Source organism: Zingiber officinale, chromosome 2A, assembly GCF_018446385.1.
Source record: "Zingiber officinale cultivar Zhangliang chromosome 2A, Zo_v1.1, whole genome shotgun sequence".
NCBI classification, from domain to species: Eukaryota; Viridiplantae; Streptophyta; class Magnoliopsida; order Zingiberales; family Zingiberaceae; genus Zingiber; species Zingiber officinale.
In genome coordinates this window covers 134,749,758-134,774,394 of record NC_055988.1, presented here as the reverse complement: position 1 = coordinate 134,774,394, position 24,637 = coordinate 134,749,758, and the positions used below count along the sequence as shown (strand labels likewise).

At 34.7% G+C, this 24,637-nt stretch overlaps 1 protein-coding gene across 7 annotated transcripts in view; it reads left to right on the top strand.

Annotated features, from left to right (window-relative positions):
• LOC122042380 (COP9 signalosome complex subunit 4-like) overlaps positions 1-24,637 on the top strand; it is a 49,709-nt gene that overhangs the window by 7,153 nt on the left and 17,919 nt on the right. For 5 of the 7 annotated variants that reach the window (XR_006129211.1, XM_042602474.1, XM_042602473.1 and 2 more), the window contains 10 exons: positions 2,184-2,287; positions 2,369-2,429; positions 2,517-2,609; positions 2,703-2,803; positions 3,411-3,519; positions 17,643-17,687; positions 17,780-17,848; positions 17,932-18,023; positions 18,093-18,135; positions 24,451-24,510. Coding sequence is in view for 6 of the 7 variants with exons in the window: in XM_042602474.1 (XP_042458408.1) it covers positions 2,184-2,287; positions 2,369-2,429; positions 2,517-2,609; positions 2,703-2,803; positions 3,411-3,519; positions 17,643-17,687; positions 17,780-17,848; positions 17,932-18,023; positions 18,093-18,135; positions 24,451-24,510 (777 nt within the window). In the remaining variant the exon portion in view is untranslated. Of the gene's footprint in view, positions 1-338; positions 419-2,183; positions 2,288-2,368; positions 2,430-2,516; positions 2,610-2,702; positions 2,804-3,410; positions 3,520-17,642; positions 17,688-17,779; positions 17,849-17,931; positions 18,024-18,092; positions 18,136-18,874; positions 21,250-24,450; positions 24,511-24,637 lie in introns of those variants that run through there. The other 2 variants (XM_042602478.1, XM_042602475.1) reach the window with 2 other exon arrangements.

The window sequence follows — 24,637 nt, the reverse complement described above, 5'->3', positions numbered from 1 at the left end:
GGCGCCTCCGAGCCACAGATAGGTTTTTCCATGGGCTATAAAATGACTCATGGAGCTAGGAAATTAATAACAATTCAACTACAACTTTTGTAATCACTTTCTAGTTTTTTTTCTAAGCTGTCAACGTCTGTAAGATGCTACTCCGCCTTCAACAAAGAGATTTGGAAGTTCTTCAATGCCTTGGATTAACAACCATAGGTCGTAATAAAATAAATCTAACCTTCTTACTATTCTCTTAGAGGTTGTTAATTTTATGCATTCTTATTTTGTTCAATTAATTGTGTATAACTAATTAAATCCAAAGATCACGAAAGGATTTGTTTAATTTTTGTAGGCAATTCACTCCCTCTTGCTGGCTGCACCGGGACGCCGGCCGCACCGGGACAACAGGGTTGACAATCATAAAGCAACAATCAAAGTAATATATTAACTCACGGGTTCTGAGATTAAATCATGATGGATCCGAAATAAGGATTAAACACAATCTGACTTCAGGTAATATCAGACTGCTGGTTAAGTCAATCACACATACAGGAGCTAATCAAGACTGCAATTAATATAACCAATTAGGTTAAAATTGATTCACTTAAATCAAAGGATCAACACTAGGCCATGGTTAAATCAAGAAAACATAGCTAGTGTTGAAGATAGTCTTTGTTAAAAATAAGGTATGTTCCATAAATGATCAGATCATGTTATAATCAAAATTCAATTAATCACATCAATAAATCTAGCATGTGATGAGGTGTCATTGACAAACACATGAGTTAATTCCAAGTTTGGATAATAGTTGAATTAAGACACCAAGATTACAGTCATGGTTAGGTTCTAGTGAGCGTAATCTGATTAAATCATGATATCATTACATTACACTAATTGATTGATGTCTTAAATAAGCAATAATTAATTAAGCTCTATGAGTAGAATGAAATTTGATTCCAAAGTATTGGCACAATATAGAAAATTACATTCAAATCAAGATCAATACATGAGGTTCACTCAATACATCAATCAACTTGCCTTGTGCAAAAAAAGTCAATACATCAATCAAGTTCTACCTTTGCACAAAAAGATAATGACCATAACCAAAGTCATATCATTAATCAAGTGCACTAAAGCAATCATTTCTTAGTTAAATTACCCTCTAATTTTACCTTAATGAAACATTATTTGCTATACTCTATGTCAACTATTTAATCAAGGTCCAATGGAATCATACGAGATCAGGACTTGAAATTAAAGCTTGGAAAATTAATACATAAGTTCAAAATTTGGTCTATCATGAACAGAACATTATCAAAACATTTAAATATTATTCTCAGAATTATCATAGATTTCATGCTCAAATCAATAAGAAACATCAAACGCAAGAAATCATGAAGACTATGACAAACAAAGAAAATAGGTGCACCGAAAGGGGAGAATAGATAAGCTATAAGAGATTAGCCAAAGTCTCTTCTCTCCAACATTGCTTCACTTTATTTTTTCCAGGTTTATGGGAGAGAAGCTAGGGGTTCAATAGAGAGTTTCAAGAAACTAAATAGGAATGGGGAAACTAATTAATCATTTCCCCAATACTCATGCACTAACATAATTGAAAATTTTTAAATGTATACTTATTTAAATTTAGAGAGAAAGTCGGAGTTACATCTATTGAAGAAAAACTTCGAGAGACATGTTTAAGATGGTACGAACATGTCAGACGACCAATAAATACTTCAGTTAGACGATGTGAAACTATGACAAACATGCATATTAAATGAGGAAGAGGAAGACCAAAAAAGACTTGGTTAACAATAATAAAATAAGATAAAATTTATTTAAGTATAGATGATAATATAGTAGGAGATAGAGCTCAATAGAGTAAAATGATCCATCCGATCCCACTTAGTGGATAAGGCTTGGTTGTTGTTGTACACTTATTCAAATTTAGCCGATCTCACTTAGTGCGATAAGGCTTGGTTGTTGGTATACTTATTCAGATTTCAAATTCCCACTTGTTTCTATATTAGGTTATACATGTTCTACATGTACATTGTTCATAACTTCATGTCTGTTCTTCATTAAATCCTAATTTCTGCAGTATCATTTGTATGAAATTCTCTTTATACTGTGGATAATTAACTGAAGGATTTGCACTTCCCAAAATTTAGAGCTTTTGTCTACTTTTGATTCACATCTAGGTGCTGATCATCAGAGAGAAACTGGCTGAACTCTATGAGTCTGAACAACAGTGGTCAAAAGCAGCACAGATGTTGAGTGGGATTGATTTGGATTCTGGAATTAGGTAAATCTATTTGTTAGTCAAAATAACTATTTGTCCTGTAGGCTAACTTAAAGAGCAAATCTTTATAATTAAAACTTTCAGGATGCTTGACGATATCTATAAGCTCTCAAAATGTGTCCAAATTGCTCGCCTTTATCTTGAGGTTTGCTGGTGTCACTATATTTAATGTTTTTAATGGAATCACATGGGTGTATATATCTTTTAACTTAGTTTTGATGAAATGTTTTAGGATGATGATGCTGTTAATGCAGAGGCTTTTATTAACAAAGCTTCTTTCTTAGTCAGCAATAGTCAGCATGAAGTGTTAAACTTACAATATAAGGTAAACCAATGGCAGTTTTTTATTTTTGGGTTATCCATGAGTCATATTACTGATGCTTATTTGTAACAGTTTTATCAATTTTTTACGTGAAAGGTTTGTTATGCTAGGATACTGGATTTGAAGAGGAAGTTTTTGGAAGCTGCACTTCGTTATTATGATATTTCCCAGATTGAGAAACGTCAAATTGGTGATGAGTAAGTTTAATTGTAATACTGTAGATTGAAATTTGGCATTAGAAAACCTCATCATCTTTTTGTCAAATTGAGATCATTTTTGTCTCTTTCTTTTTAGTGGATTTATTTCTATCAATTACTTTGAAGCTATGATACACGGGCTTCTTGTTCTTACCCTATTGTTATGGTTTTCTTTTCATGTTAATTAGTACCTCGTAATTCTCAGAGATTTTCTACCTGTTAACTTGTCTTAGTTTTTAGCATATTTAAATGTTATGACCTTAATTCAATTATAAGAGAAAGCTTTAATGGAGTAATGAAGTTCAGTATTTGGTTTCAGTGCTGTAAGCCTGTACCTATTATTTCTGCTGTATGATGAAATTCTATGCCTGAGACCTGGAAATATAGTGGCACTAAATAAACATGGATGGTTGGACATGTTCTGATTAAACATGACATACAATCATGTACAAAGCCTACTTTATCCAAGGTTATAAAGCGATAAAGTTATTTAGTTTCAAAGGTGCAAGATATTAAGTCTCATCATGCTTGTTTTTCATCCTTGTTTTATGCACTGCACATATTACATACTTAGTCTTGCTGTGGATACGTGACTTTTGGAGCACAGGGAGATTGATGAGGATGCACTGGAACAATCTCTCAGTGCTGCTGTGACATGTACAATATTGGCTGCTGCTGGACCTCAGCGATCCCGCGTTCTTGCTAACTTGTATAAGGTATATAAGCACCTAATATGAATTTACTTCGCCATGTAATTCCCTTGCCTCAGTGAATTGGTTGACTAATTTGTTTTTGATGGATTTTTTGTATTCAATATCATTTTTTCCTCAATAGTTCATTAATGATATTTATAATCATTTTCATGTTTAGTGTTTTCCACTGGTTCAAACTTTGTTCTTTTCTTTGATTCACAATTAACATGTGGCACGTGAGCCTAAATGGCATACATTGTGTAGTTCAAGTTTTAACTAGATTGTTTTTGGTATGATGGTAGAAATCATTTCATACCATGGTTGCCAGTCTCGGTATTGGTGTCAGGATTAGCCATTCTAAAAAAATTTAGATATCTGCCATATCAGATTAATAACATTGGTCTGATTGGAATCAAGGAGAAATATGGAAATTTGGAAGATTTTTTATATATTTAAAAATGTATGAGATAAAATATGATTCATAATCTTGGTTCAACAACAACCAACGTCACTAACCTAATTTGAACTTGTATAAAAAATGCTCTTCATTCCTTTATCTTATTTCCATTCATATATATAAATATATTTATGGGGTTGGCTAAACTTTCATGTTATTTAGTAGACAAAATATGCATTCCATCATTGCAAAAAATTAATATAATCATAAACAAACATCAAATTAATAAAATTAACTTAAATTCTACTTAATCAATAATAATCTAATTAGTTAGGTTTTTATAAGAAGAGTAGTTGAATTTTTTTCTATTATTTTAATGAAGTAAAAACTGCTAATTACGTTCTCAAGCCTAGATAAAAAAGATTGAAGTTATATTAGGTTGCTTGGCAACGTTAAATACAAACAAATGTTTAATGAATGAATCCTTCAAACTATTGTGCTAGGTCCATCCTTGGAAGGAATGCATTGTAGGATTCGACTGCAACGTCTTGACAAGAACTGAACTTGGGTGTAGTGTTTAATATGCAAGAGTACTCACACTATAGGTTGGATAAGAACAAACATTATAGGAATATTGATTGTCTTAGTTTTGGAATATAAAATATAGGAATCTCGTTGGTAAAGTAATGGAGGTAGTGGATACGATAATTAGGAGAAAAATTATTATTTTGTATTTAGAAGAGATAGAATGGGTAGGAGAGAGGATAAAGATAGAGAACTCAGATTTTAAGTTATGGTCATGTTTTAAAATCTCGAGCTGTATCGGAGTTTCGGTTTATGACCGGAACGATATAGTTTTAGTATCATCTCATGCTGTGTAGTGCCGATATGGTTTTGGTATTTTTTAAATATAAATATATTAAATAAAATATAAAAAATAAATAAATAAAATTTTATTATATATTTTTGAAGTTAAAATAAATAATAATATATTAAATTAATAAGATAATTTTATTAGGCTTTGATTAAGTCTGTCTAGATTATCCTATTATAACTGAGAGTTGATTGAAATTATTAATCTAAGTTAAATGTAAACGGAGGTCGCTCCTCGTCGCGATTCGCGGAGGTCGTCGCAGGTTGGCAGCTAACTTCGCAACCCCACAGAAGCCGCCGTAGGATTATGATGGCCTCTGTAACCTCGCAGAGGGGGATAAGATTATAACTCTTAAGATAGTGGTTGCAAAAGAAACTATTAATATAATTAATGTATATACATCTCAAATATAGATGAAGATATAAATATAAGTTTTAGGAATACCTAAATGAGGTAATTTAAAAAAATTTACTAAACAAAATGATTATGATAAGAGGAGGTCTAAATGAGCATATAAGAGTAAAAATGAGAAATATGATAGGGTGCATGAGAGTTATGATTTTAGAACAAGAAATGAAGAAGCAAAATTATATTAAATTTTACGATAGCATATGAACTTATAATAGCCAATACACTTTTCAAGATAAAAGAAGAACATTTGGTCACGTTTAAAAGTGGAAACAGTAAGTTGGAATTGACTTTCTTATAGTTTAGAAAAAGGATAGAAAAATTTATAAAAATTACAAGGTTATTCTTAGAGAAAACTTAATTATCTAACATAGGTTTAGAGTGTTAGATATCTGCCTTAAGCAGTATCAATAGAAGGAAAATATGCAAGACTTTTAAAATCAATCAATGAAAGTTAAAAGATCGGATGCAAAGTATCTTTAAAGAGAGAGTTGGAGTATAAATATTAAAAGAAATACATGGTGACTTGAATACGACATCAGATTAGATGACAATAAATTTAAAAATAGTGGTTAAGAGCATACTCGATGAGTCAAAAGGATGGTAACCACCAAGTAAAGAATCTTGGTAGTGGAACAAGAAACTATAGGAGAAAGTAATGTAAAAACTAACAACCTATAAGTTATTGTAAGGATGAAGAGAGTTAAAAAAATTATGATTTTTTTTCTTGGGCAAAAATCAAAAGGGCATCCCAGCTTTTACAAATCATCAAAAGTACACCCTTTTTTTTTTTTAAAAAAAAAAATCAAATGGGCGATTTTATCCCCAAAATTACCCCGTGATCCAATGCTGTTGTAGCACTGGGTAGCTTCTACAAAAGTAGCTGCTACCTTGTAGCTATTGTAGAAGCTACCTTGTAGCTGATGCAAGTTGTAAAAATTATCCGGTAGCTGCTATAACATATTTGGGTGAATTTAAGATTTATGATTTATACCATATAGAAGCTACTCAGTAGCTGTACAACATGTTGACCCAACGTGTAGCAGCTACTGGGTAGCTTCTACAACGTGTAGAAGCTACTCGGTAGGTGCTACAACGTATAAAAGCTATCCGGTAGCTGCTACAACATATTTAAGGTGAGTTTAAGATTTATAATTTATACCGTGTAGAAGTTTTAGTAGTTGCTACAAGATATTTAGTGTCAGTTTAGGATTTAGAGTTTATGATATCTGGATACTATTATATCAAAATAGCTTCTATAATTGTTTTAAAGTTATTTTGATGAAGTTTAAATAATTTTGATATAAACCCTAATTCCTAAATCCTAAACTCATAACAAAAAAATCAAAAAACTATTTATCAATTTGGTCAATTACCTATCAAAAAACTGTTTCAACAATGTCTATTCTAAACCCTAAATGCATACTAAACACGTAGCAACTACTGGGTAGCTTCTATATGTTGTAGTAGCTATCGGGTAACTTCTACACGTTGTAGCAACTATCGGGTAACTTCTACATGTTGTAGCAGCTGTCGAGTAGTTTCTACATGTTGCAGCTGCCGAGTAGCTTCTACACATTGTAGCAGCTACCATATAGCTTCTTAGCTTCTACACGTTACAAAGAGCTGGGTTAAAGGGTAATTTCGGGTAAAATCATGAGAGGGGCGCTCATTTGACTTTTTTTTGACAAAGAAGTGATCATCTGATGGTTCTCTTAATTTGGGACGCCCTTTTGATTTTTTGTCTTTTTTTAAATATTTTATTTGTAATATTTAAATTATTTATTTTTATTTAATATATTATATATTTTAAAAATACTGAAATCATATCGGCACGACATGATATCTAAATTGTATTGTTTCGATCATAAACAAAAATTTTGATACGGGTCGAGATTTTAAACCATGGGTGCTACTAATATGTGATATGTGTGCTATGAAATATTAGTATTGAATGATTAAAATTTCGTTCACAACTAATTGATGTTAGATGTTTTCAATCTGTGATACATTTTATCAATTTGGATTATAGGTGCTATTAGATAATATTGTGGGAAATCTATAACAATCTAGTATAGCTAATTGGACCGCTGAAAATTTTTTCACAACCATCAGTGCTACCAATCAATTGTGTAGGTGCTACCGGAGCAATGGTGCAATGGTTAGACCCATCAAGTGGTTAACTAGGCATCTAAGGGTCGAATCCCAGCTCCGGCGCACTGGAATTTTCCTCCAATGGGATGACAACTCTAAGACAACTGGCCACTTGGATGGGCCTATGCGAGCGCTTCTTGATTTATTCTGGTGATCGATGGGAAATTTCCGTGGGACTGGACTGGTCATCTCTGGGATTTGTCGGTTCGAAGAACTGGATACTTGGATTATCAAAAAAAAAAGCAAAAAAAATAATAATTGTGTAGGTATATCGAACCATAAAGTGCTCAAGTAAATACAATGTTGACAAAGTATGTATTGCCAGACCAACAAAGCAATTATTTCTACATATTGCCAATCTCTGCCTTAAAAAACAATAAGTTCAATGTTCCATCTCAATATCAACTTCACTTGATAGCAAATACAAAGATTCGTAATTGAAGACATTTTAAAGACTCTCATCAATATTGAAAGCACAAAATTCCGAAACCAAAATATTTTATTTAGAGTAACTACACATACAATTTAAAAGCTTTGTGCCAAGCTTTGTGCCAAGTCTAGTAACCTCAACAAAATTCAATCATCTTAAAGCTCTATGCTAAGTCTAAGAGCATAAATAAGCTTCAATTGTCTTATAGCATTGCATAAATAGATTCATATATCACCACATATTAATAATAGATTATAGTTCTTGAGACATAAATTTGTTATCAATGAAAGTGGAGCATAGGAAAACTAACTTCAAGGGGCAGACTGTGTCCAAAAGTTGTCCTTCTAGGAGGTCAAAAGTAATCAATTCTCAATTTGTTCATTTCAGCTTATGTGAATTGCATATTAGAATTTTATAATATCGTATCTATATATTTCATAACAAATATTCCAGTCAACACTATATCAATTTGTATTTCATACTATTTATTATAGTCAACAATTATATAATTACAACCAAGAGCCCTACATGACATCTTATTTAAGACAATCACTAACATTCTGAAAGTTCCGTCCATTGATGTCAATGACAAGTGCTAACGCTAAATGACTCCTCAACAAGATAAGCTAAAACACCAACTTTCCATTTTGAAGCTACAGAATTAAATTTTAGGAATGTTATGATAGGCATTGTTGATGTCAATGTCAATTACCAACTCCAAATGACGCCTCAACAATTGAAGCTGCATAATAAACTTGCCATTTTGTTGCTACAAAATGACTAACACTCAATATTTATTTTTCTAGCATCAAAATGGCAAGTTTATTTTACAGCTTATATTGTTGACGGAGCTATTTGGGATTGACAGTTGGCATGACATCAATGAATGAAACTTTGAAACAAGATGCTAGGTAAGATCTTGCTCTTATTATATGCTAGTTGTGTATATGCTCTTTAATGTATTGTAGGACATGAAAATTGATATAGTTAACACTGACATTTTGTTATGAAGAATATAAATGCAATATTGTGAAATTTTAATATGCATTGACATGAATAAATTGAGAGGATTGTTTGCTTTTTGAGCTCCTAGAACGATGACTTTGGGACACATGGTCTACCCTTGAGGTTAATTTTTGTTTGCTCCTCTTTCATTGATAATGAATTTTTGACTGAAGAACTAGAATCTGTATTTACTTATCTGTGATGATATATGAAATTTGTTTCTGCTCTTAGACTTGGCACAGAGCTGTAAGATGATTGAACTTTTGTTTTGCTCTTAGACTTAGTAGGCAGCTTGGTACAAGGCTTTATGATTTGATTTTGTTGATGATTCTAGACTAGGCACGGAGCTTGGTACAAAACCTTTGTTTATTTTCTGATAATATTCATACACTGAAAAAGATTTTTGTTTCTTAATTTTGTGTTTTCGGCATTGATGAGAACTTTTGAGATGTTGTCTTCAATTATGGATCATTGTATCTGGTATCTACTATGGATGCGGATGGTGTTGAGATGGATCATTTTACTTTGTTGATTTGTCAATATGTATTTTGTTGATTCCCTACTTGTTTGCGTACTTTGGATGTTTTGCTATATCTACACTATTGTTTGGTACCACTTTGGCTGTGAATGAATTTCCTTATTTCCTACTATTATTTTGTAGCATCTATAATATAGATTCGTAGAACTTGTTTCATAGATTGGTAGCATCTATAATCAAGGATTTGGGTGTCGACTTGTGTCACCTTAAATGAGCGGTTTTTACTTGAGTTGTCAGATTGGTTGGCCCTCCAAAACCTCATTGTCTAGTGGGCCGACCCATTGGTTGGCTAGGAAATTCCTAATCCAACCCAAGGTGAGTTGCGAGTTAGGCAGGTCAGCCCACGAGCACACCAGAAAAAAATATAGAGAATGTTGGAATTTTTAAGTTTGGATCGTAGATTAGGCGAGCAAGCTCACAAGTCCATTGAATTTTCCACTTTAGTTTTAAACTTTAGATTTTATTCCCTCCTAAACATGCAGGCCAACCCAAGCTTGCTTGGACCTGCAACCCGTGCGGGCTGGCTTGTTTAGGCCCGCCAGATGATGGGTTGATAAAATTTCAACCCAACATATTTAAATTGTTTGGCGAGGCAGGACAACTAGACGATTTTAACCCAAATTGACAGCTCTATTTATACCGTGTTCTGGCACAGGACCGATACTATATCCTTTTAGCACCGGCAAAGTCGTGAGGTGGCAGCGACCTCGCGGAGGCCTTCGTGAGGTCATCACAAGTTGAATTTTTTTTCTTTTTTAATTTTCTTTCTAAGTTTAGGTTCTTTTCTTTTCTTTTATCATTTTAGGATTTAAGATTTAAGACAATTATTTCTTTTTCTTTTTCTTATATTTTTTGATAATTGATTTCTTTTTCTTTGGTAATTTCTCTCTCTTTTGTTTGTGTCTTTTTCTCCTTCATCCATTTATAAAATAAACTACAAAGACAAAGAATTGTTACATAGATTCAACAACAACAACAACCAAGTCTTTTCTCACTAGGTGGGGTCGGCTGTATGAATCCTTTTACGCCATTGAGCTCTATCTCCTATTATATCATCATATATATTTAAATAAATTTTATCTTGTTTTATTGTTGCTAACCAAGTCTTTTTTGGTCTTCCTCTTCCTCGTTTGATGTGCATGTTTATCATAGTTTCACATCGCCTAACTGGAGCATTTATTGGTCGTCTAAGTACATGTTCGTACCATCTTAAACGTATCTCTCGGAGTTTTTCCTCAATCGATGCAATTTCGACTTTCTCTCTAATGCTCTCATTTCTTATTTGTCCATCCTCGTATGTCCACACATCCACCTTAACATCCTCATCTCTGCAACTCTCATCTTCTGCTCATGTACTTGAGTCATAACCCAACATTCAGCTCCATATAACATAGCAGGTCTAACTGCGGTTTTATAAAATTTATCTTTAAGTTTAAGAGGTACTTTACGGTCACATAAAACACTCGACGCTCCCCTCCATTTCACTCATCTTGCTTGTATTCTATGTAAGACATATCTCTCAATCCCTCTATCGTTTTGCAAAAATGATCCTAAATATTTAAATCTCTCGGTTCTGGGCAACTCGTCCTATCCTATCTTAACAATAGTTTCATTACTTCTAATATTGCTAAATTTAAATTCCATATATTCTGTCTTTAATCTGCTAAGCTTAAAACTTTTCCCTTCTAATGTTTCCCTCCAAGATTCTAATTTAGCATTTACTCCTTCACGTGTTTCATCTACCAAAATAATATCATCTGCAAACAACATGCACCACGGTACTGTGTCTTGAATGTGCGCAGTTAGTTCGTCCATAATTAGTGTAAAAAGATAGAGACTTAGAGCTGATCCTTGATGTAACCCTATCTTTATTGGAAATGCTTCAGTTACTCCGCCTGAAGTCTTTACTCTGGTCGTTACATCATCACATATCTTTAATTAGTTCAATATATGTTACGCTAACACCTCTCTTTTCTAAAATTCTCCATATAATTTCTCCTTGAATTCTATCATAAGCTTTTTCTAAGTCAATGAATACCATGTGTAAATCTTGTTTTTGCTCTTGATATTTTTCAATTAATTGTCTAAGAAGATGCATAGCTTCTATTGTCGACTTTCCTGGCATAAACTCAAATTGATTTTCTGTCATTATGATCTCCTTCTTTAATTTTTTTTCTATCACTTTTTCTCAAAGTTTCATAGTATGACTCATTAGTTTAATACACCTATAGTTTGCACAATTTTGTACGTCTTCCTTGTTCTTATATAAGGGAACTAGAGTACTTATCCTCCATTGATCAAACATTTTTTTCGTTTTCAATATCATGTTAAATAATTTTGTAAGTCATTCAATACCTTGTTTTCCTAAGTACTTCCATACCTCTATCGGAATATCGTCTGGTCCAACGACTTTTCCATTGTGCATCTCATTCAAAGTTTGTTTTACTTCTGAAGTTTGAATTCTACGATAAAATTTAAAATTTATATGCTCATTTGACTTACTTAAATTACCTAAGTTAAGTTGGTCATCTAAACCTTCATTAAAAAGTTGATGAAAACACCTCTTCTACCGCTCTTTTATTTCTCCATGGTTTGCTAATACCCTATTACATTCATCTTTAATACATTTTATTTGGCTAAGATCTCTTGTTTTTCTTTCTCTCACTTTAGTTATTCTATAAATGTTTCTTTCCCCTTCTTTTGTATCCAATTTTTGATATAATCGTTCAAAAGTTTCATTTTTTGCTTCACTTACTATTTTCTTAGTTTCTGTCTTGGCTATTGTATATTTTTTTAAGTTTTCCTCGTTCTTACAAATATATAATTCCTTATAAGCTATTCGTTTTTCTTTCACTTTCTCTTGTATTTTCTCATTTCACCACCAAGATTCTTTACTTAGTGGTGCATGTCCCTTTGACTCACCGAGTACACTCTTGGCTACTATTTTCAACTTTGATACCATCTTATCCCATGTTGTATTAGAGTCATCATATATTTCACCTAATGCTTGTACTTCCACCTTCTCCTTAAATATATGTTGCTTCCCATCTTTTAACTTCCACCACTTAATTTTAGGAATCTTATATATTTTCTTTCTATTGATATTATGTTTGAGGCGTATATCCAACACTATTACCCTATGTTGGGTAGTTAAGCTTTGGATGACTTTGCAATCTTTAGAAATCTTTCTATCCTTCTTCCTAACCATAAGAAAGTCAATTTGCGATTTATTATTCTCACTTTTGAATGTGACTAAGTGTTCTTCTCTTTTCTTAAAAAACGTATTAGCTAATATAAGGTCATATGCTATCGTAAAATCTAATATAGTTTTCCCTTCCTCATTTCTCGGTCCAAACCCATAACTCCCATGTACTCTCTTTTCAAGATCTTGTTCCAAACCCTAATTGTTACATAGATTAAGGATAAAATTCTTTTCAAGATGAAAGTGGAGACTAATTATTAGAAAAACATTTAAAAAGGGCAGTCCAGTGCAGAAGCTCCACTATGCAGGGTTCCAAGGAAAGATCCATTATACGCAGCCTTATCTTTTTTTTTGCAAGAGGCTGTTTCCATGAACCCGTGACTTTTTTGTCACAAAGCAACAATTTTACTGTTGCGCGAAGGCTCCCCTTCATTAGAAAAACATCTATAACAATTCAATAATAAGAAAAATATTTTTTAATTAATATATTTTATATTTAAAAAAAGCACGAAATCGTATTGGCACGACACAATACAATATCAAAACCGTATCTTTCCGGCTATAAATCGAAACACCGATACAACTCGAAATTTTAAACGTTACCTAAAATATAGATTGCTATTTGCTAGAATCAATATATATATATATATATATATATATATATATATATATATATATATATTCCTATTAATAATATTTTGTAGCACTTGTATTCCAGTTTAATAGCTTCTATCAAGATTTAAAATTTCGACCCGTGCCAAGGTTTTGGTCTCATATCGGAATGATACGATTCCGGTATCGTATCGTGCCGTGCCGATACAATTTCGATATTTTTTTATTTATATATAGTAATTATAAGATAAATATATTTATGGTGTATATAAAAATAATTTGTATATTGATTTATTATAAGTTCTCAATTATTGACTAATTTAATATTGTTAGAAAAATAATTAAAATTTTTTTTATTTAAATAGAATTGATATATCAATAATTCAAATTAAAATGGATCTATCTATAATAATAAATATATAAATTAAGATAAGATATTACTTTATATATAATAATAATTATATAACTTAATTATTTATTCATTTAATTAATTATTAATTAAATAATATATATTTTAAGTAGTAAAAAAATATCAAGTAAAAAATTTAAAATAATAAAAAATATTAGAATATAACTATAATTTATTAGAAATTTTTAAATTTTTTTAGAATTTTTATAGAATTTTAAAAAATTTTTTAAAAATTTAAATGAAATTTAAAATAATAAAAAATATATTAGAATATAAATAAGAATTATTATATATGATCCGGCGGTTAGAACAGGGGACCCCCATTTTGAGGGGTCAACGCCACGTGGCCGACCGGAAAAGGAGGGGCCGACCTCCCGGTCGGCCGACCGGTAAATAACCAATGGGAAAAGGCGCCCCGATCGGCGTCGGGGTTCCGGCGCTCGATTGAATAGTAACGAAGGGCCGAGCGGAAGTCATGCTCGACCGTAGACATAAAAGTAACATACTGCTAGCAGTCCCCACATAGCACCTTACCGAGGATCTCCCCAGCATACCGATGGAGAGAGAAGGACAGAACATCTAAGTCTGACAACGAGGTGTTCTGCTGTCCCATCGAAGACGTGCTTGGACTGTAGCAGTATGGCATCAGGTAAGCTTTCTGACAGACACATACCGAGGTATGGGCTACGGACACGTATGCGCCTCGGTGGGCGTGCAGGAGCTCTTTCACCGCTCTATATAAAGGGTCCTCACCCTTCGCCGGAGGTACGCATTCTACGAGTTTTGGAGCCATTATTTCTTTCTTGAGCTTCGCCTGACTTGAGCGTCGGAGGGTCGCCGCCGGGAACCCCTTCTCGGCCCGACTTCTGTGCAGGTTCGCCGGAGCTTCGTGCCACCAGTCGAAGATCCACGACAGCAGTCGAAGAGCGCCCCGTGCCCAGCGTCCGTTGATTCAGCATTCGGACAGGATCAATTTGGCGCCGTCTGTGGGAACGCTCCTGCATCCGAACGGAAACAATGGACGAGGCTGGACGACAACACACGGTGACACTTTCGACGGAGGAACTCGACGCTCTGATCGAGATAAGGGCCGCCAAGCTTGTGAAGCAAAAACAGAAAGTAACAGCCGAGCGGCCGGAGAAGCAAGCAACGTCAGCGTCTGGTGGTCGAGCGGAAACACCACCGGCTACCGTTCTATTCCGTCGGGCCCTATTCCGGACGCCTCCTGATGCTGTAGCAGTGAATCGCAATCGGGGATCTTCTTTAGATGAAATATTAATACGAGACAACAGAAAAGGCAAGGCCCTCCGAGCGGACGCTTCTCCCGAGCGGAAGCACCGACTGCCACAGTCCCATTTCCCTCAAAAGCAGATACTTCATCTCCCGAATTCAACTTATAGCAAGCCCCTCCTGGAACCCCAAGAGCGGGAGTTGGGTGGTCGAGCCGCCGAGCGGATGAAGATGGATTGGCACTTGGATCCACCATGAAGCGCAAATTATCTCCAGCCTGTCCGGGGCAGGGTGAAAGGTGCACCAATAGAATATGTGCTGTATATTTTCCGTTTGGTTGTATATTTGAAATGCAGAAGGCAAAATGTTATAATGTGCGCAATTGGCATTATCGGCCGAGCGGCCTATCTTCATGGTGTATAAGATCCGAGCCAACGAAGGCCCCGAGCCGTTCGGCCGGAGGTATAGTATCCGAGCCAAAGGATCGTCGACGAAGGCCCCGAGCCGTTCGGCCAGCGGTATGTTATCCGAGCCAAGCGCTCGACGATGAAGGCCCCGAGCCATTCGGCCGGAGGTATAATATCCGAGCCAAGCGCTCGATGCCGAAGGCCCCGAGCCATTCGGTCGGAGGTATAATATTCGAGCCAAGCGCTCGACAAGGAAGACCCCGCGCCGTTCGGCCAGGAGTATGTTATCCGAGCCAAGCGCTCGACGAAGAAGACCCCGAGCCGTTCGGCCGGGAGTACGATATCCGAGCTGGGGGAAAGGTGCGCTAAATGTAAATTTATACACATTTCGGTCGCCTATGTCCTTGTAATGCAGGAAGCAAAATTATAAAGATGGCAAATATCTTCGCCGACCGGCTGTGTTAAAAGTAGCCTTAAAGGCCGTCGAGCTCCGACGTTAAATATCGAGAGACGAGCCGGCGTCTATAAACGTCCGAGCGGAAGACCGTCGAGCTCCGACGTTAAATATCGAGAGACGAGCCGGCGTCTATAAACGCCCGAGCGGACGACCGTCGAGCTTCGACGTTAAATATCGAGAGACGAGCCGGCGTCTATAAACGTCCAAGCGGAAGACCGTCGAGCTCCGACGTTAAATATCGAGAGACGAGCCGGCGTCTATAAACGTCCGAGCGGACCAGTGTAGCGGCCGTTACTCAGTCAGATCGGCAGTCCAGTCAGTCGGACTTCGCCTCCTTCGACTAGACTTGAGGGGGAGGCAAGTGATCCGGCGGTTAGAACAGGGGACCCCCATTTTGAGGGGTCAACGCCACGTGGCCGACCGGAAAAGGAGGGGCCGACCTCCCGGTCGGCCGACCGGTAAATAACCAATGGGAAAAGGCGCCCCGACTGGCGTCGGGGTTCCGGCGCTCGATTGAATAGTAACGAAGGGCCGAGCGGAAGTCATGCTCGACCGTAGACATAAAAGTAACATACTGCTAGCAGTCCCCACATAGCACCTTACCGAGGATCTCCCCAGCATACCGATGGATATGGAGGGCCGGCCGGAAGCCCTGGCATGTAGTAGAGAGAGAAGGACAATGAACATCTTATGACAGCTGTCAAGTCCTATGACTAGGCCATACTCCAAATCTGGCGGTAAGGTGTTCTGCTGTCCCATCGAAGACGTGCTTGGACTGTAGCAGTATGGCGTCAGGTAAGCTTTCTGACAGACACATACCGAGGTATGAGCTACGGACACGTATGTGCCTCGGTGGACGTGCAGGAGCTCTTTCACCGCTTTATATAAAGGGTCCTCACCCTTCGCCGGAGGTACGCATTCTACGAGTTTTGGAGCCACTATTTCTTTCTTGAGCTTCGCCTGACTTGAGCGTCGGAGGGTCGTCGCCGGGAACCCCTTCCCGGCCCGACTTCTGTGCAGGTTCGCCGGAGCTTCGTGCCACCAGTCGAAGATCCACGACAGCAGTCGAAGAGCGCTCCGTGCCCAACGTCCGTTGATTCAGCATTCGGACAGGATCAATATATTTTTAAATTTTTAAATAAAATTTAAAATATTATTTTTTTCAGTAAATTAATTAATAAAATTTATTAAATTTATTTTAATTTTAAATATATTTTTTATATATTTTATTAGGATAATTTAATTAGAGTTTATAAAATCCTTTTCGAAATATCACACATCCTTAGGAATTGTTTAAATTAATTAAATAAAATAATTAATTATTGAAAAAGAAAAAACCGCGGACGTGAGATTGTCCGCGATCATCGTCTGCGGGGGGGCGTCCGGTGGGGCCGGCAAGGTCGCTGGACGCTTTCGGCGACGCAGAAGGTGTCATGCGACACCTTCGGTGCCAAAGGCGTCGCAGGACGCTTCCGGCGCCACCGGAGGTGTCCCGCGTCTCCTCCAGTGCCGCCGAGACGGGGACGCCTCCTATGCCGGTTTCGGCCGCCGGCGGAATGGTAAAAACCGTTCGTGCCAGGCGGCACGGAACGACATTTCATTCCTTGGCTTCTATTATTAATATTTTAAGGAAAATATTTCATAGCACCTATCACAGCTTGGTGGCAAGAATAAATATGTAAAACTATAAATATGCATCTATTGATTGCGCCAGTTGATTCAATTAATGAGCTCAACCAGGTCAATTCTGGGATTAATGTGTGGTCAGAACAATTGACCCACTGCTTTGACCGGTGAACTAGGTACTTGACCAAGTCGATCTCTGATCTGATTATTTTTAACAATACACTCCATCAAGATATAGCAGAATTCTAGAAAAAAGAAAGTTTTGCAATGAAAAGATCCTCATCTTTCACATTAACAACATAATCTACAAGTTGAGTAGAAACCTTAAAGCAAACGTGCCCTCCTGCAGATCAAAGTATTGGTATTGTCGAAAACTAATTTCTCTATTTCTTTATTAGGATGAGAGGTGCTCAAAACTGAAAGTTTATCCTATTCTGCAGAAGGTAGCTTGTCTATTTTTTTCCCCCTGAATTTCACTATGTTTTCTAGGCCTTTTCCAGCATTTGGATTATTTAATCATTATAATAACATTTAGGTGAATCTTGAGAGAATTTTGAGGAAACCAGAAATTGATGCATTTGCAAAGGAGCTGAAAGCACATCAGGTAATCATATTTTGCTCAATTGATTCTTTCATATTTCTCATCTATTTTCTTAATATGATGATGTTATCCTTTTTGTAAACCAGAAAGCTCTTTTACCAGATAACTTTACAGTGTTGGATCGTGCAATGATTGAGCACAATCTCCTGAGTGCCAGCAAATTATACACAAATATAAGGTTTGAGTAGGAGATGTAGTTCCTTAATTACATTGTTTATTTTTCAATCTTTTTTTCTTCCATGAACAGCTTTGAGGAATTAGGAGCTTTATTAGGAATTCCCCCACAAAAGGTGTGCTCTCCATAGATTCAATAATTTCAGTTCTCATGATGTTTGATTTTTTTGGCTGTTATAACTCGTTCCATTTTATAAAAATCTTTTCTTTGTTTATGCTTTATATGAATGTTTTCCCCATATTGATATTTGATGATTTATGAACTTATCTTGTTAGTGCTTGCAATCTATCAAGGCTAATTTTTCCAAGGCTTGTTTTCTTGAATATTTTATTTCTTATCTTCCTCACTTTTTATATCATATTCTCTTGTTTTTTTCCCTTTTGTGTTATGATGTGGTCTTAAGCCCGGATAAAAAAGAGTTGTGTTAAGTTGTCAATTAACGTAAAATATAGACAAATGCTATATATAGATCCATAAAATTATTGCGCTAATGCTAGGTCCTTTTCCAGAATGAATGTGTTGTAGGATTTGATTGTAATGTCTCAGCAAGGACCGCTACACCTTCAGGAAAACTTGGGTGTTGTGTTAAATATGTAAAAATTTTCACATCCTAGATTGGATAAGAACGGAAATTATAAGAATACTGATTGGATAAAAAATGTCTTGAAACCATGGTGATTAGTGAAAGATTGGATCTGTACAAGGAGGATGATGTGGTGAAGGTTAGAGCAGTTAAGTACAAAATATTGGATGACCAATTCTGGAAAAAAAAATTGATTATATACTTTTTTTCACGAGTTCGATTTATGAGATACTAAGGAAAGCAGACACTGATCAACCTTATCTTAATTTAGTCTATGAGTACGAGTGGTGGGATGAAATGATAGAGAAGATGAGGGTTGCTATCTCGAAGGTGCCTCACATTGGAGATTCAAAGTTTTATGAGGTTGTTCATGATGTTTTGGTAGAGTGTTCGAATAAAAGCAACATGCCTCCATTGTTTGGTGCATTCTTTGAATCTGAGGTAAAACTCAAAAATTTTAACTTTCTATGTTTTAGAAAATTAAAAATATTAGTTCATGTTTAACTAGCAATTTTTTTATATAGGTATTATAGGAATGAGTGGCTCCCTGAATCTCCCAATTGTCTTCTTCCTCATAGGGACATCGAAGTATCAAGGGAAAGGAAAAAATGTTGAAAGATATTACTCCAATTCATCAGAATGAAGAAGGGTCAATGAATTTGCCTCTTTTTCAGTCGCCGTTGATGATTTTTCCGATAATGATGCAATGCGCGACCGTGGTTTGATGTCTCCAACTAAGAATATTCAAGATTGACACATCCATAATAAATGAAAATAAATTAGAAATATTTAAGATCACGCATCTGCAAATTTAATTTTTATCGCAATTAACATTTTCTATTTTGGTATTAAATAGGAATAATTATAATCCCTATTAAGATTAATATATATTTTTATTTAGAATATTTATTTTGATATTTGTTGTCGATTAATCTAAAAAAGAAGTCTAGAGTCTTTATTTAAATGAATAATAACATTTTCAATTTAATTTCTGTGGGAGACATGGAGAGTTTTTTCTCTGGGTGAGGATATTTTCTTCTTTGCTTCATCAACTTCATCCAAGTTCTTGAATTGTTTGATGGTTCAACTTTTGGTATTGGGTCAAAAACTTCTGTATCTATTGAGTTGATCTTGCTAGAACTATGAGATGATACTAAAATTTTGGAAAGAATTGTCTAATAGTCAAATTCTGACTATTTAATAGTCGGATGATGAATAAATGTAAGTGGAAATTGAATTCCAACATCAAGGACCATTTGGAAAATGATTTTGCAACTTGGTAGAGGAATGTAGGTTCCTTTTTGTTGGAGAAGTTGTGTGCAAAAGGTAGGAATTTGCTATGTGACACATGATCTTAATTCTCCCAAGTTTTGCCTGACTTCGAATCAACCTTTTCCCGATCGTCCTTATTTTATCTTGGGTCAGGTGCAGGCATACAGTCTCGAAAGGTTCTAGTTGTTTCATCTGAACAATAGATGCAAATCAGATGAATTTGGGATTCAGTTGGCTTGTGAAGGTAGGTCCATTTAGTTAATGTAGTTCATAAGAAAATTGAGACATGTACACTGTTGCTCAGTGCATGCAAAATTTGTGCAGGATCATGTCAAAAAATTGAACTGATTTGTGGAAAATAGTGAGAAAGGATTATTGAAGTAGCAAACATGTGGGAGGTGAGAGTTCAATTAAAGAGTCAGGTGATAGTTGAATATTAGAAAGTCTGGGAGAAAGCTTTTGTAGTATAAAAGAGTAACAATTTCTTTTGAACGTGATTCAATCTGCGCAAATTTAACCTAGTCAATAAGAAGCTGACATGTGTCTAGGCAGTTCTCAATTAACAGCTGAAATTCGTTACAAGTACAAGATGGAGCTACTTGGACAATTTGGCCATGCATTGAATCTTTAATATTCACTTTGAAACCTATAAAAAGGGGGTCATAACTTCATGAGAAGGAGACTATAGGGAATGTATCGAAATACCTGCTACAATTTTTCAGAAAGCTCTTGGCGACAAACTTCTCATCACCTTGGACATGCTACTCCACTTTGATCTAGCTCACCCTCCACTTCAATCCACTTAGTGCTAAAGATTGCTTGGCCAAACCTAACCTGACTCCACCCCCATTTTAAGTAGTTTGATCAAATTGAACCTATCACTCCACTCAACCCGCCCTATTTGTCCCGAGTTGATCCCATCTAGCTAACTTTCCTCGACTGGGGGTTGAGTTTGTCGAAGCAGCTATCATACATCTAGATTGCAATAATTTTCATCCTAACACTGCCTAAAAGAGTGTTTAATGGGTTTCATGAAGTATGTTTTATTTGCTTTCTAATGAAAGTTTCATTTTGCTCTTCCACCCAAGCAAAAAAATCAGAGATTTTTTTTCTTTTTCATTATCTTTCTTTATTTCTTTCACTACTTCATTCCCTTAGACAGTCTTAGAAAAAATATTGGCATTATATTCTCCATGCTCAGATTATTTCTTGGCTCTTCTGTTAATATGAAACAATCTGTTGAATATGTGCTGCTACTGAGAACTCTATAGTTACTTGTGTTTCTATTATATTGCAGAGCACTCACTACCTTGATCCTAATGCTAAATTGCAGTGCAATGTGGTTCCATTCTTAGTAATGTTGTCAGAAATTGTTGATGTTGATCCAAGCTCTGGTCCAAGGCCAGCTCAAGGCATAGGCCATAGTGGCCTATGCCTAGGGCCCCTTTTATATTGGGCCATCAAAATTTATATATATATATATATATATATATATATAATAAAATATAATTGTTATTTGAGAAATATATGAGTTTGGATGATTAACATTTAAAATTATAAGCTAAAATAAATTTTAGTTGAGATTTATTTAAATCAGTAATTTTAATTTTTTATTAGTCAAATTAAATTTGGTAATCGTTTTTTAATTTTTTACATTTGAACAATAATTTTTAATTTTTTATATATTAAAGTTAAATTTGATGTTTTTAATTTTTTTACTTGTCAAAGATAGATTTGGTTTATAATTTTAATTTTTTACTATTAAAGTTAGATTTGATTTGTAATTTTTTATTAAAATTTGATCATAATTTTTAATTTTTTATTGATAAATATTTAATTTATGGACCAAAATTAATTTTGATTAATAAATTAAAAATATTTATTGATTATACTTATTAGGAATTGCTATTTTTTTTATAAAACTATTTTTTAAAATAAAAATATATTTAATATTACATTATTATTTCTCTCTAAATTTTATTTTTTTCTCTTTCTTTGTTTTATTTCATTATCATTTTGATATTATTATTATTATGCCCTTGCTCATCCACAAGTTAATATACTCACTTTTTTTTATGTGTCGATGTTTACTAGCTAAATTTTTTTGGCTAATAAATTTAATTGATAATTTATCGAATTTAAAATTGATAAAAAGGTAGCTCGGTATAGTACAAGAAGCTTTTGCCAATGCAGGATCTCGAGAAAGAATCTATTGTACACAATTTTTCCTTCTTTACAAAAGACTATATATGTTACTCAAACGTATTATCTCTAGGTCACACAATAATAATTTTATCGTTGTGTCAATACTTCCCTTTATCAAAGTTAAAATTGACCAATAAAAAAATAAAATAGCAATTAAAATATATACTAATAGTATTACAATAATTTATTACTTGCTGCCAAATTAGTTAATATTTTAAATATTTTATTAGCGAAATTTAACTTTATTTATTTAATAAAAAATATTCATTAAATAAATATTATTTTTTAACAAATTATGTTTGAAAATAAGTTTTACTAATAAATGAGTTTTGACATAAGATAAAATTGTTGCTGTGTGACCTAATTGATCACGACTTTCAATTGCGAAAACAATCTTTTGCAACGTACAAAATCGTCCTTTTAAATTTTATTAATAATATATATATATATATATATATATATATATATATATATATATATATATATATATCTATTTTTTTTTACGCCTAGGGTCTCAAAAATAGTTGAGATAGCTCTGGTTTGGTCAGTCAGCTTGTCGATAAGTCGAAGACTCAAATCAGCGGAACTCGATACGACAATGCGGATCTAGTCCCCTTATATTCTCGACATACTCTTCTTTGTATCGTCGTCACCGACTTGGTCTTGTTGGTCATCGACTTAATATCGTCGATCGTCAAATACCTTCTTGGATGTAGACACGCCCTTTTGGGTGAGCTTATCCCTTCGGAAAAGAGATTTAAGGTCAAGGCGAAGGCAAGACTTCTTAAGATGATATTGTCCAATCCAAGTACTTACGATAGCAATCGCCTTTCAAGTTACAACGACTTACGATTCGAAATAGGAAGATCAAATTTTGAATCCTAGTGAACCTCTGAAACCTTGAAACTCTTTTAGAGAGGAGAGGGAGAGAAGAAAATTCAACTTGTGCTGCTTATTGTGAAAAGGAGAAAGAACTATTTAAAGGGTTGAAGGATATATTAAGGGGAGAGCCATTAATTGAATTAATTAAATCAATTAATCCTTTAAATTTCTGTAGCCTCCATCATATGCAACAATAATAGTCCTCACGGGGTGCCTAGTTGGCTAGAGAGTAACAGATTTGTTTCAATGTGACAGAGATTAATTCCCGATGGACGCATGCCCTCGAGAAAAAAACTCCTCCCACTTCCTAGCCACTTGGCGGTTGGTTATAATCTGACCACGTGATTTATCTCCCTTCACATAACCTGGGGAAGGACTATGAGGGGCGCCTGAGGTGAGCGTAATCATTTTTATTTTTTTTGCTACAATAATTAATTGATTAAGGGCCGTTGTGCTAGGGCAAAATGCCCCTCTCTGATTTACCTGCATGTATCTTGCCGTGAGATTGACGATACTGGCCTCTTGGGATGAGCAATGTCACCTTTGGATCCCATAATTAATTGATTACTTAATTTATTAAATAATTAACTGATAATTAATTTTTGCCACACCTTAATTGATTAATTTTTTAATTAACAAGCTAATTTATCTCATTTAATTAATTAATTCTCAATGATTAATTGATTTATTAATTTATTTTGCAGCAAAATTAATTTTGATAATTTCTCATCACCCCTTAAATGATTCCACGCAAATTGATATTCACACATTCTCGAGTTAGTGGTTGTGTATTCATGTCCACGAACCTAGATCATATGCGAGCCAATACTTTCGTTCGATCATAATGGATCAACCTTTCATTATTCGAATAATTGATGACATTAATTTCTCATTCACTCGAGAAATTGATTTACGACGATCTACTTGTGTATAGCTATCGATGTCCATATTCTTAATGCTTTTCCATTTTTATTTTCTTGAAGTTTGTAGCTATCTAAGAACTATTCTATTTTTATTCTTACATAGAAGAGGGATGAATTTGTTTCTAGAGTCCATTGCCATGAAAGCTGTTTGCTTAATAAATGAAGCTAACACCAGTGCTAGGATCTGATGGGATTTAGGGGGATTAATATATATTTTTTGGCAAAGGCTTATGTTTGAACTAAGCGGAGGTTGGAATTCTTTATAACTTTCATGCACAACCCCACACCATTCCTTATTTGTCAGGTAAAGTTATATCTTTATATGATGTTTGATTTTCATTTTATTGTTCTGTTCTTTGATTTGTATGGATTTCCTTTGCAATCCACTTGAGGTTCTAGTTTGGAATAATCTTTTGTTTGCCTTCTCAGATTCTATATTTGGAATAATCTTGTCTTGCCTTCTATTCTGCTGGCCTCTTCATTCTTGCATATTTGGAAATGCCTGTTTGCAACACTATATGAATAGTTTTGGCTATTCATTATCATATTTTGCTATTTTTGATAGGCTGAAAAGATTGCAGCAAGGATGATCTATGAGGATAGAATGAAGGGATCAATTGACCAAGTAAGTGACTCTTTTATCGTTTAATCTGAGGATAAGATAAAAATCCTTCTCCATGACCTTGCCCTGAATTAAACGCAAATAGGAGTAGCAAAGAGGTTTGTTAGCTTGACATGATGCAGAGAGCAGA